Source organism: Tachypleus tridentatus, chromosome 13 (assembly GCF_004210375.1).
Source record: "Tachypleus tridentatus isolate NWPU-2018 chromosome 13, ASM421037v1, whole genome shotgun sequence".
NCBI classification, from domain to species: domain Eukaryota; kingdom Metazoa; phylum Arthropoda; class Merostomata; order Xiphosura; family Limulidae; genus Tachypleus; species Tachypleus tridentatus.
In genome coordinates this window covers 172,451,158-172,465,644 of record NC_134837.1, presented here as the reverse complement: position 1 = coordinate 172,465,644, position 14,487 = coordinate 172,451,158, and the positions used below count along the sequence as shown (strand labels likewise).

The 14,487-nt window shown below is 30.4% G+C and overlaps 2 protein-coding genes across 7 annotated transcripts in view; one reads left to right on the top strand and one right to left on the bottom strand.

Moving 5' to 3' along the window:
• LOC143236860 (bicaudal D-related protein homolog) overlaps positions 1-2,961 on the bottom strand; it is a 59,178-nt gene extending 56,217 nt beyond the window's left edge. Inside the window, exon 1 of one of the 2 annotated variants that reach the window (XM_076475492.1) lies at positions 2,305-2,961. In XM_076475492.1, the coding sequence (XP_076331607.1) occupies positions 2,305-2,565 (261 nt within the window). In that variant the 5' untranslated portion in view covers positions 2,566-2,961. The remainder of the gene's footprint in view (positions 1-2,304) is intronic. The other variant, XM_076475490.1, reaches the window with a different exon arrangement.
• Positions 1-14,487, top strand: part of LOC143236858 (citron Rho-interacting kinase-like) — a 39,868-nt gene that overhangs the window by 6,576 nt on the left and 18,805 nt on the right. For 2 of the 5 annotated variants that reach the window (XM_076475485.1, XM_076475486.1), the window contains exons 2-4: positions 6,884-7,102; positions 7,812-7,987; positions 9,204-9,448. In XM_076475485.1, coding sequence (XP_076331600.1) covers positions 6,884-7,102; positions 7,812-7,987; positions 9,204-9,448 — 640 coding nt within the window. The other 3 variants (XM_076475488.1, XM_076475487.1, XM_076475489.1) reach the window with 3 other exon arrangements.

The window sequence follows — 14,487 nt, the reverse complement described above, 5'->3', positions numbered from 1 at the left end:
AATAACGAACCAAACATAAACAAACTCAAAATTAAAGAAGCCTTACTTATACACCAACTCAAGCCCAAAATAAACCAATACAAAGGAACACCTTTATGCCTATATTAATAAATATAGTCAAACATCTAAGCATGCCCTCTACATTCCTTCACTCAATAACACAACCGCATTCAAACATGTGGTCAGCTATCAGTCAGTAACCATTTCTTTCTTTGTGAACCTAACGATGACCGAAGAAGGTCGAAACGTTGTTCGCTCCTCTACATAGTGCTTTCTCTCTCCATACCAGCCGTTTTTACATATATAATGTGAAATAGGATGGTCGTTATGATACAAAGACTACAAGTGCATTAAGGCATACCTTGTAAAATAGAATGATTGTTATGATACAAAAACTACAGGTACATTAAGACATACATTGTAAAATAGAATGATTGTTATGGTGTAAAGAATATAGATGCATTAATACATACAAAAAATAGAATGATTGTTATGATAAGATAGAGTTCTTTTGCATTAAGACAAATCTATGAAAGAATACAGTGAAGTAGGACATCTGAAGTTGCAACTGTACAACAGAGTCCTCATGAATTATAACACATATTGTTTGTTTACTGGATTTTGCGCAAAGCTACACGAGGGCTATCTTCGCTAGCCGTCCCTAATTTAGCAGTGTAAGACTAGAGGGAAGGGAGCTAGTCATCATCACCTACCGCCAACTTTGGGCTGCTCTTTTACCAACGAATAGTGAGATTGACCGTAACATTATAACGCCTCTACGGCTGAAAAGACGAGCATGTTTGGTGTGACGGGGATTTGAACGCGCGACCCTCGGATTACAAGTCGAGTGCCTTAACCACCTGGCCATGCCGGGCCTATAACACATATAAGGAAGAATATTGTGAAATAGGACGGTTGTTGTGGTACAAAAGAGAAGTTAAATAGAGCTAATAGCGTTCCACCTCATTAAAGCAACAGTTGCTTTTTTCTTTATAATTATGCGCAAAGTCTTATTCTGATATAATTAGTCAGTTTTAATATATTGGTACAGACTGCTTACTTGGAAATTTACTTCTAATCCTAACGTGATCATTTCAAAGAAATTAAACGCCCTCATTGTCACATCAGAGCTGGTTGAACACGAAAATAACATAATAAATAGAAATATTCTCAACTGGCAAACAGACAGAACCACTTAACTCAGTTGGTATTGTCATAAATAAATCTTCTCATGAGTCACAAACTATACGATCCGTGACTTAATAAAGTCTACTTTATTGTTTTCAAGCTAGTTTTCAAAAATAATCCACACCTAGAAAAACACTTACGGAAGTTACAACTAGAAAGTAAACACAGCATTTTTTCTCTTCATATGTGTGTATCAAGTTTTAACTGTTTCAACATCAAGTGCTGTAAGAAAATATTGTTTCTTATAACTATAGAATTAATATTTTTGTTGTTGTTTTTGCACTTTGTGTTGCAAGTTTTGTAATTTTAATCTCATTGTGTTTTCTTCGAACTCAGTTTTATTCTGATAAATGAAGCAACACAAAGCTGAAACGTATAACTTTTTGTTTCAATATTTTTCATTCTGTGGTATATTACTTGTTAACACAGTCTTAGTCTGAAAAACTAAACAAGATATATACAAAACATTCTACTTTTTGTTATTTTGATACTTTTTTTCCCTATTCTACGGGTATATTGTTGAATTCTTGGCTTGAATACTGAAACTGTTTTACTCTCCAAAACATTTTAAAGTTGTTGATTTTGAAATATCATAGCATTGATTAGATTTTGAAACGCGAGAAACAACTGACATTTATATTCGTAAACTTCCATATGTTGTATTGCACATTGTTTGGCTGACACAAAATAGGTTTAATACCAGACAGTGTCGTACTTGGTGACATCATAAAGAAGATATAAAGTTATTTAATACTTCTGAACACAAAACTGAAAATTTTGCGAATGTCTCTTAAGTGAAACCATTATCGAAAACAAACCATGCAGGGATAGGTGGGCGCGAAGAGAGATTAGCAAACCCGTTTGGCCTTGCTTTGAATGTAAAAACAAAAAAAAATATTATTAACATATTAGAAGCAGTTTGTTTTATGGTTCAGGTACGTTTATATACCAAATAATTTGTATTTAAAATATATTACACTTTAGAACTTTCAAACTTTAAGCTGTTTAAGCTTTAATAATGATTGATTTAAATCACAACTCAGGAATAGTAAACTACAAGAAAATCATTTGCGTTATTTAATGTTTAAACATATTTATGTTAATATAAAATCTCACCTCAAGTTTTTTAGAAAAGTTTTCTGTTAACTTCTCATTGAAAAGGCTAAGTTCTTCATTCTTTTCAAGAAGTGCCTTTCCTAGTTGAGCAGCCAAAATCAGGTCTTGTTCTTTTTGTGCAAGATCAGCATAAATGTCATTAGATCCACTTGTATTTTTGATTCTATTTTCCATTTCTTTTATATATTCCTCCAAGTCTCCGTGCAAAATATGATAATTTGGTGGCGTTTGCTGCATTTCCTCCAAACGACAAGCGCACATTGTTTTCTAGGTAAAACTTACAATGATTCAATGTTTATGCTAATTGGGTAAATCATCTGTTCTGATTTCTGACAGTTTGTGTAATTGCTGATGTTGGACAAATTTTCTTTCCTTTTTTTTGTTAACAAAATGTAACAAAGACAAATATGAAAGCGTCTGAAAAAAACGAAAAACAACAACAACAGACTGGCACTTTACTCTTTGTTCTTAAGAACGTGAAGCCGAATGCCTTGGGTGCTAATCAATCCCTATGGTCTAGTCGCTTTAAAATTTATATTTAAATATGTATTCTATAGTATGAAAATCCAGTACTAAAGATAGCGCTGTCTATCTATAACTCTTTTTGAAAAGGAATGCTTTCGACACTGGAGTTTCCACATGCTAACTCTAGCATCTACCTCTCTTATACAACTCACCTATTTTATACCTGGCTCTGTAGTTATTACCTAGGGAATACTTGTACTTACTGGTCAAGTGCTCCGAGAGGGATACTAATGTTCAAAACACATTTCAGTTGTTTCCTTCAAGCGCCACTCTTGCATCTTGTGGTAAATAACAATAGCAATATAAGGCGTAAGATGTAATGATGTATTCATTTAATTATAATAAAGTGCTAAAATAAAATATTTTAAACAATAGTTGTGTTATAGGTAAACAAATGAAATTCTCTTAATAGGAATTAGTAAGCCTTAAAATACACTTGTAGTCCTCCATACTACTTCGTCGGTGATGTCATATAGTAAGCCAACTATATTATCCAATAAGGATGTATTTCCGTTTAATATTTCTGAGGCGGATACATTCAAAAACTTATTGACGGGAGTTTAGGATACTGTTTTTTGAGATATGTCAAATTATCTTAAACATATTTAGTAATAATTCATAGGTGAGTGAAATAATTATTTTTATATTCTGTGAAAAATCTGATTGTTTTGTTCAACTTCTAACGACAACTTCAAACTGTCTGTGATGAGCATGAATCTGCTTTCGAATGATTATCATTTTATGACATGTATTACAAGTATTAGCATCATTGAGAATATAGAAGTTAGAACCTTTTATAATTGTTGTTGTATTAGTATTACGGTGTTGCTTCAGTGTTAGGCCTATTAAATTCGGTGTAAGTTAGGTTGTAGAAGGCGAGTGTATAGCAAGTAACATGTATAAGATCTGACTGATTAGTTTGTGACACGAGTAATAGTTACTGTATTATGGTTAATTAAACTAAGTAAAACTTTAAATTACATTGAATTTTAAGTAATATGTACTTTTAAATAATATAAATTATAATGCAAGGTACGTTTTGTCTGTGATATAATGAATTCCCAGAAAATCAAATTAAGTTAATTATTAATGCAACAACAACATCACTGCAGTGCTTAAAATATAATTATTAGTTTTAGTCATTTTATTTAAGGAAATGTGTCAAGTTGTTAGATAGTATTCATAGAAGAACATTTAAACGTTTAATACCAAAATAATTTCCAACTTTAGAGGTGTTACTGTATAGAGGATAGATGGAAATCATTGGATATGTTTTCCTTGAACTTTGGAGAGAAAATGGGCTCTGGGTAATATGATTGAAAATTTTAAAGACTGTTAGAGGTTTGGAACCCATAAATTCATTCAAGAAAATACTACTTGTGATTGAAAGAGTAATATCCCATGTTCATTATCTTGTACTTTTTTAAATGAAAGTCATCTACCATTTAGTTGGCCAATTTACCAAATCACCTGAATTTGTTTGTAAAGCATTAGCATCCACTTAATAGCCAGCATCACCCAATACCTTAATATCATCAGCAAATTTTGGTAATTTATTGACCACTCCTTTATCTTTCACTAATGTATGTCAAAAAGAGCAGAGGTGCCAACACTGTACTTCATTTAAATCAACTATATGTTCTTCCATTTATTCAGTTTCTATCCAATGGGCCAAGCTATCCCCCACACTTGCACATTTATTTTTTATAATGAAAATTTTTATGTTGCATCTTGTCAAATGCTTTCTAAAAATCCAGATTACCAAATCTACACACACATTCTCATCTACATAAAAATGTTAAAAGATTTGTAAGGCAAGATTTTTCCATAACAAGACCATGCTGACTATCCAGCAGTATTTTAAACTTTGTTAAATGGACTTACAAAGCATTTTCAGCCACAGCACAGTGCCTCATAGAATGTTTTTTTTTACTACAAACTTTCAGCTCATGACCAATTTGAGACATAATTACAGTTTTGGACTTTCATTTGACTATGTCCTTGTTTTAATAGATTAATTTACACTTGTCTTAAAGAATTTCAGTTTGAGGGTAGGCTGGTAGAGATCCTGATGAATAATAAAATTGGATTAACCATATGTGTGCCCCAAGTTTGGTATTGCAAAATCAGCCATATGTGTGTCTCAAGTTTGGTATTGCTGGTTTAGGTATACGTGTGCCCCAAGTTTGGTATTGCTGCTTCACAAAAACATAGCTAATAAAAAGGAAACAAAGGTCTCATAAATTAATGTACTTTAGTCTTGCTTAAAAAAATTTCGACTTCTTTGGCTATTAAGGATTCTCTCATTTACTTTTGCCAGTGTTTTTCATGTAGTTTTTTAATTTCTTAATTTTTTGTATGACCAACTCTCTTGATCTTCTTGTTTTCGTTGTTTTTTTTGTCTGTAAGGAACATGCATGTCTTGAATATTTAAGAACTTGTTTAAAAATTTCTCCTTATTCAATATTTAAATAATTCAAGGCAGATAATTATTGTCTCATCTCTTCAAAATTTGCTGTTTTGAAATATGGAACCCAAATCTTCATTTTTTTCCTCTATATGTAGTAAAACAATACATTTCATTGAGCAATGACTGCTTGTTCCCAGATCTTCTTCACCTTCTACCCTATCAACCAAGTTAAAAATCTAAGAGTTTTTTGTTCTTTGTAGGTTCCCTAACCAATTATTGAAGAAAACCATCCAAAAACCTATCTCCTTCACAATTTGACTCTAACACTTTCCAATATATACTTGAAATTAAAATCTCCCATAATTATAAAAGTCAAATTTTTGTATCTCACTGTCATTTGTCATTCATTTCAACAGTTGATCTGTACAAAATTTCCAATAAACATCTCTTATAGATACCAACAGAAACCTGAACAGATTCAACATCACTACTATTAACTTTTAATAAACTTTAACAGGCTGTATTTCACAATTTACATATAAAGCACTACTTCATTCTTATCCATAGTAAACAGTGTATAAACCTGTATTTCAAATAAATTCCTGATCACATTTGTCTGAAATTAGCCTTGTTTCAATTATTCCCATTATATTAAAATTGTCTGCCTTAACTAGTGCTCTAACAGTCTAAAATCATTTGTTTTATTTTTTATGCTTCTACAATAATAACAGTAGTTACTTCAAACACTCTATCTATTTTTCATTATTTTGGTCTTTCCCACTATTTGATCTCAGATTATATTGCTGTTCTGACACTTATCTTTTGGTTTACTTAAAGATTCCTACTTTACAAATTATGTTGGGGTCTTTTTCTTCCATGACCTTAATAATAGATTCATATCTTTATGATACAGTTTAAACTTTCTTTGACTTGAACATTCTTTCTGAGTTCTCAAACTTTTTAAAGCTTTGTGCATCATAATAAATCCAGCATTTACTTCTTTTATCCCCTTCACAAGAACAGACTAAACATTAAGTTTTGCTATTTTCTTTCTTAATTCTACAGATATAGTTTTTCTTACCTAATATGCCTCCTTCCCAAGTAATCCTTCAATTTCTCTCATTTGAGCAAATCCTGGCTTTTCTTTCAACAGGCAAGTTTTTCAATCTCCATCAAATCATTATATGACTCTTGAATTGATCTGCTTAGTAGAATTATGTTTGTGTTATTTAGCTTGTTTTGCATGTTCTTTTTTAACACTTTTAAGCTCACAAGAAATATGAAAATTTGGTTGTAATTTCATAATAATTATTTTAAAGTTTATAAAATTTATTCTTTGTCTTTGGAAAAATAATTTTTTTAGTCCTACAAAAGGTGGGGCTGTTATGTATAGTTACAAAAAACTGCTAGTAATATTAAATGACCATTTAAACTATGTTTGATATGTTGAAGGTAAAAAGTGTACAACTTTACTACCAAGTTGGTAAGTAAATGAATTATAAAGTGTTAATATTATTATTTATACTTTTGGTATTTATAGTTTAAAATTTCTTTTCTGTGTATACCAAAAAAGAAGATAACTATTTTGCCACCATTTGTAGGATTGCTCAGCTTGTAATTTATTTTCTTCGATATTCTGAACAGAAAAATTAAATGCTGTGACAATGGAAGGTTTCACAGAGTCTATTGCTAGTCGATCCATGAAACTGAACCAACTTATTTTGGGAAGATGTAATTTGAACATACCTCAGCCACATCTGACAAACAGAGACACACTTCTGGATGCACTGATGGCTTTGTATGATGAATGCAACAATGAACATTTAAGAAAAGATAAACAAGTGTCTATGTTCGTAGAAAAATGTAAGACTAATCTGTAAATGTGTGTGTGTGTGTGTGTGTGTGTTTCCAAAAGTGGCTTTCATTGAAAATGTTAATTTGTTGTATCTTATTATATAATAGAAAAATATGTGAAACTATGTGTTTTTAGAATGCAGTCAATAAGATCTGGTCATATATTATCTCAAATATTAATTTTAATACTGGCTTTCATAATTATACCTGAACTTCTTATGATTTTAGTTACATATTCTCATAAAGCCTTGTGCACCTGCTGTAGTTTCTAAGGTCTTCTAATTCCAGTTTTACAAAATGATATATCTGTAAAACCTGTGTTACGTATTATTTAACGATACATATATAAGTACAGGTACTTTATGGTGAAATTACTTGTTTCAGAGAATTTTGTGAAGTTCTTGTGATCTAACAATATATAGAGGAGCAGTTGATGTGTAGCTTAAAAAGATAAAGGGTATAAAAGTTATACCTCAGACATAGGCTAGTTAAAAATTTTTATCAAGGTAGCTCTTAAATAGGAATATATATATATATATGCTAATAAAGTTTTATATCAGTTTTGTCATAGTGTTTAGTTTTCCAAAAATAATTTCAGTTAATGAATTTTCTTTATCTGAAAAAAAATTAATGTAATATGTATGTCAGAACTAATTACATATTTATTTTGAAGGGAAAATGTTTTTTTAATCTTTAAAATTTCATTTGCTGCATGCAGTTCGAAGTGTAACACGTGAAATAAAACGTCTTCGTGTCAATATTACTGACTTTGAGGTGAAGAAGATTATTGGACGGGGACATTTTGGAGAGGTACAAGTTGTGAGAGATAAGCAAGCAGGCGATGTATATGCTATGAAGGTTCTAAGAAAAGGAGAAACTTTATCCCAGCAAAATGTAATGCTGTATAAATATTCATACATAAACATATTTGATAAAATCATAATTTATTTTATTGCTTCTGTAGTATATACTTTAAAGAAATGCATCTTTGTTGTAACTGTTTTTAAGTGTGATAGATAATGAACAACAAAAAAGTTATGGTTGGAGAAAGATGTTCAAAATAATAATAATAAATATACAATGATGATGAAAAAAGATTACATTTTTGGTTCTTTACTTAAAATTATTAAATTTAAATGTAATTTGTTAGATTTTATAACTGTTGCAAGATTTTATTTTATGTAATGTTGTTTTTCTAGTCTTCATTTTATACAAATATTTACTGTTAATGATATGCTAGAAAAAGGTGACTATAATGACTATGAAAAACAATCCAGATGATGATTTTACTAAATGGTAATATGACAGAAGAAAGTAATCTGTTGAGGCCATTTGTTATTAGAGCTGGACTTGTTAATCATTACATCCATCTGCTTATATATCCTCACCTGAGATTGAGATAGTTGGAATAAAAAAAAAAAAGTAATAATCAGAAAATAATTTCAATTAGTTTATAATTTTTGTGGGTTGTGACACTAATTTATTAAGTTAAACAACTTTGAATTAATAAAAAATCTTAATGGGAATTTTTGACTGCATAAATAGTTGGAAACCCTGGTATCAATTACTTTATTAATTTCTTGACATTAATGGATTTAATTGTAGTTTTGATTAATTGGTTATTTTATGTCACAATAATTGATGTAATCATAGGTAATTGATTAATCAAGTTAATTGCCCAGGTCTGTCCCTTATTAATAAAATATGGTAAACAAAATTATATTTTGAAGCCTTGAATAAATTTGAAACTTTAGAATGTATGAGTCATATAGATTTTTCTACACTTCATAAAACATCTACTTTTATACCAAATAACATGTGATGTCTGTTCACGTGTTTATTTAAGTCAAAAGTTATTACTTCTTCTGTACAATAGATATTTAAACTTTTATTGTAATAGATAAGTTCTTGAATCATATTAGAAGATGCTAGAATTATTTGTTTTTTGTTAAAGATTTAAAATATACAGATTTTTTTATTAATTGAAAATTTTAATAGTGTGTAACCCATATATTTCATAAAAAATTTTATTTTCATAATTAACTCTTGAATATGTCTATGTCCTGATGGTAGAGTGCAGAAAATGTATAGTTTTTTTTTTAAATTATAGGTTGCTTTTTATGAAGAAGAGAGAGATATTATGGTGAAAGCTGCTAGTCCTTGGATCACTCGACTACAATATGCTTTTCAAGACCAGTTGAATCTATATCTAGTGATGGAGTTTCATCCTGGTGGTGACCTTCTGTCTCTTTTGGATAGGCATGATAATATGTTATCTGAAGATATGGTTAAATTTTATTTAGCTGAATTGGTCTTAGCTATCAGAAGCTTACATACAATGGGTTATGTGCACAGGTGAGACACTACTTACAATGTTTTGTATACTAGATGCAATCTGTCCAATAAATAACTCAAAAATTAGTCACAAATTATGTATTTGTATATTACTATTTTTTCAAAAACTGATTGGGTTAGTTGTTTAATATAATTTTGGTTATGATATAAAATCTTGCTTAATGCCTTTAGTATCCTTAAACTTACATTGTAAGCAAACCGTATGTTTATGTAACTTTTATTATTAATGCATAAAATCTCAATCATTTATGATTACATTATTTTGCTATATTTTGTAGGAAACAACTTATGAATGGTTATTATTTACAAAAATAATTTTACCATGCATTTGCTTTTGAGTTTGCACTGCTCACCTGTTTTTTTAATTATATTATCTCCAGCAGTGTAATTTTTATATATGTTGTTGGTTAATACAAAGTTGGAGTTTGTTTTCAAGGGCTTTTACCTTGACACTAATAATTATTTAGAAATATCATGCACTGTGATGGTGGTTCATAATAGGGATCACAAAGAATTGCACAAAACCCTAATTAAATGTTTAAGCAAAAAAAAATATCTTAAAGAGTAAAGATTCAGTTCAAACAACACTTCTAAACCTTTACTATTGACTGCTATGGCTGAATACATATAAAAATTCACAAAAAAGCATAAGTTAGACTTACAAGGAAAATAAAATTGCTGAAACCAGCATGTTTGTAATTCTTCACATTGTTATTCCCTTGCTAGCCTACAACAAAAATGGCTTTCCGTATTGTACTCAAACTCTTTCTACAATAATAAATAAGGTACTTTGAAGATCATAAGGTTATGGCAAGATGATTTGTTTCTTTTATATTTTACACAAGTTAAACATTATATTTCTAGTTAAACAATGTTATCATTACCATTTAAAGTTAGCTTTGTTACAAATATACAGTGTTTGTTTAAAATGTTTAAGTACAAAGAGAAACAAGAATTACCAGTTAATAATAGTTGAGCATAACATGCAGATACTTAATGCTTTGTACACTAAACAATTGGTGTCTTTAGGGAACCGACCCCTAAATTATGTTTAAAGTGAAGGAGTGAACAAATATCAATAAACAATTATCATCAAATGTATTCATACAATAATTACTTTAAAGGACATGAAGATTTATTTAAAGTGATGTTTTAGACATATGTTTGGGCAAAAAGCACTTTAAACAGCAAATATTCAGTTCAAATAACATTTTTAAACCTTTGTTATTTACTGCTAAATCTATAAACATAATCTAAAACCACAAAAAAGCACACGTTAGACTTACTACAAGAAAAAAATCTGCTCAAATTGGTCCATTTGTAATTATTTTCTACTTATTATCATAATTTTCTTGCCATCCTACAATTAAAATGGTTTGATATATTGTACCTAAACAACTTTTTGCAGGTTTGAATTCCTTTCACACCAAACTTGCTTACCCTTTCATCTGTGGGGGCAGTATAATGTGATGGTCAATCCCACTATTCGTTGGTAAAAAAGTAACCCAAGAGTTAGCAGTGGGTGGTGATGACTAGCTGCTTTCCCTCTAGTCTTACACTGCTAAATTAAGGTTGGCTAGTGCAGATAGCCTTTGAGCAGTTTCATGTGAAATTCAAACCAAACAAAAATAAAGCACTTGTTGAATACTAAATAATGTACTGTAAAGGTTGTAGGGATATTGGAAAGTCAATTTGTTTCATTTCTATTTTACATAAGCTAAAAAACATAATTTTAGTATAAACAATGTTATCATTACCTTGTGAAATTAACTTTGTTATAAACATGTTTCTTTAAAAACCTCAAGTGCAGGCTGTAACAGGAATTACAAGCAAATAATAGATGAATATTAGATGACTGTAATTCAATGTTTTCTTCATTATACTGTGTGTGAAGTAAAAGAGTAAAAAAAATTAGCACACAATATTAAATTTTCTTACATATGTTTGTTAAATAATAACTTTAAAACACGTGAAGGTTTATTTAAAGAAATGTTTTAGATGTATATGTCTTATCTGAAAATGCTGATTTTCTATTGGTAAAATTTTATACCTGCTTAGTGAGATTTGGGAGAGCAGTCACCTTCCCACAACTGTCTGCAGGCAGTGAAGGGTGATGTAGATGGGAGCCATTGTGGGCTTGAGCATCTTCATCTTGCTCTCCTAATTTCTAAATTTCTAATCTTCTGATGTGAGACTAGCAAGTTGGAGGTTAAGACTGATAGATGGTGCATCCTTTGTAATGTGGGTCCTACTTCTTCAGTAACCTCCAAAACTTAGGATACATTTTATAATCCCACATTGTAGCTTGTACCCTAGGTTCTTTTTAAAAATATGCAGCATATTTTGTTTAATTTTAATGTTTTTTTATAGCTTAAAATATTCACTGTATTCTCAAACAAATCTCCATGACAATTTCCAGCTGCAACTTAACATATTACACTTTGAACTAATGTGATCAAATAGTCAGTAGCTACAGTAAGTCATTAACTGTATAATTTAGCTACTATCTGTTTATTATCATTACAATCTGTAAAAGTAGCTACTGTATCAAGTAATTCTTTACCCATAGTTGACCATAAAGAATTGAGATCATAAAAAAAAAAGAAAGGAAATGAGGCTGGAGATACTATAGACATTATTTACTCAAGCTACAAACCCCTATTTTGACTCCATTAAATGTAATTTTACATAAGAGCATGAAGTCAAAATAGTAGTTTGTAGTTTGAGTGAATAATGTCTACAGTATCTTAAGCCTTGTTTCTTTACCTTTGTTATGATCTTTATTTACAGGTTTTAAATTGTCAATTTTTTATTTATCTTTTGAGTATTACAAATCCTCATGGCTGTCACTTGGACACTAGTTGTCCAACATTAAGCTTTAGGTTTTGTGACACTAAAATCTGGGGTTTGATTGTTGTAGAAGACACTGCCTGATATGTTTTAAAAGCTTGATTTGTTTTCAGAACCTGTTTGTTTGAAAACATGTAATTAGAGTTCATCATTCCTTTTTTTTTTTTTTTTTGCAGCATTTGACTTTTATAAGTTTTGTACTGAGTTGCTAAAGTGCAAGTTCAAATGATACAGTATTTAAAGGAGTGAAATTGTTTTGTGGGAAAACATTTAAATTATAATGACAAAAAATAATAATGCACTGCAACATTGTCAAATATAATGTGAATACAAAAATAATTTAAAATTACTAAAAGACAAATGTGATATACCTTTTCAATAAGACTCAAAAAGTAATACCATACCTAGTACCTGTACATATGATGGGAGTAATGTGTAACTTATCATAAACTTCATACTTAAGTAATAAGCCTAAAATTTGTGATAAATAATTTGTAAATTGCAGATGTTTTTTTCTCTAAGTTCTTGATTTTTCCATTTTGGGCTCAAACTAGAAAGTGTTAAAACTAACATTTCAAACCTTTTATCATCCATAATCCACTGCCTAAGAGGCCTTTTTTGATGGATACTAGTACTTGTTAGTTGGGTTGGATAATGAGATTATTAGAAATGCTATGTGTGTGTGTATATATATATTTATGTAGGGTGAAAAGACATTTACTGGTGTTTGCGATACATTTTTGTATGGATGATACAGGTGTGGGCATACAGGAAGCCTGTATATATATGTTGCTTGACCAAGTTAATTGTTTTAACATTCTGTGTCTAGAGGTTTTAGAGAAGAATTTGGTTATAACCAGACAGTTATGACTTTATATAATGTACGTACTCGGCTGACCATCTGACCTATCAAAATTTCTTTTACATTTTAAAACTGAACACATACTTTTTGGAACCTACAAACTTCATTCACCCCAATGTTAAATTCACCATTAAATATAAGAATAACAAACAGCTATCTTTTATCACCTCAACATTATTAGATTCAACACAGTTCTAAACCAAAATTCATATGAAGAAACAATTCGCACAGCCTTGTACATCTTCTGTAATTTCACCAATGAATCGAAACAAAAAAATCAACATATTAAAAAAAACCCTCATAGACTCAGCTTCAAGGCTTTGCTCAACTGACTACATAAATTAAAATGAACTGTATAAACATTCAAAAGCATTCCTTCATTCACACCAATAAATTTCTACTTACCTTCATCAAAGAATTTCTACACAACCACTGGAATAAAAACTTGAAACTTAACACACAAAGTTTACACCAAGACACCAAACAACAACACAACATTATCTACAGTGTATCATTTATCCTTGACATCAGTACAAAAAATAATGAACACTTGGAGAAAATTTGCAATTAAAGATAAAATATCCCTTGACTTCAAATCCACCCACAGCACTGTCCTATACTACAGTTTTAAATGAAGAATAAATGTTAAGCCTAAGCATGAGGTAACGTCCTGAATAATGTATTGCTAGAATGTCGTGTCACACGTGTACTGGGCGGAGTAGGTACAGGGAGCTCAGGGCAGTGTGGAACTGGGGCGATAGATGATGGAAGGTCCAGATACATAATAGCAGATGCATTCTTGCCAGCCCAATGTTTGGAAGGGTCCACCATGCAGAAGTAGCAATCGCTTGAGTGGTCAATGGGTTTACGTCAAATTCTTGGAATAGTGAACTTTATGGCTCTCTTTTCCCTTCTGTATCATCCTGCAAAAGAGCAAAATAAAATTGTTATTATGAAGAATAAATTTATTTCATTCACAACTAATGTGTAACAGGTTCATGCAAAATATTTTATATGTGATATTTTTTCTACACTATTGGAAATTTAAAAAAAATTAAATTTTATAAGGTCTAAAATTTGTATACTATAAAATCTTACTACTCAAGCAAGCAAAAATTGTCTGTCTTACCTTCTAGAGTTTTTTTGCAGTGCTCGCAGGTAAAATGAGATGCCCAAGGTTTGTCTTGACCCCCAACAGGCATGCTGAAATATGCCTTGTAGGCTTCATACATTTTAGCATATGCTGTCACAGAGTACTTTTTCACTCTTGTCTCGATAAATTGGCAACATACATAGCAGAATGCATCTGGAGAATGCTTGCAGCTTC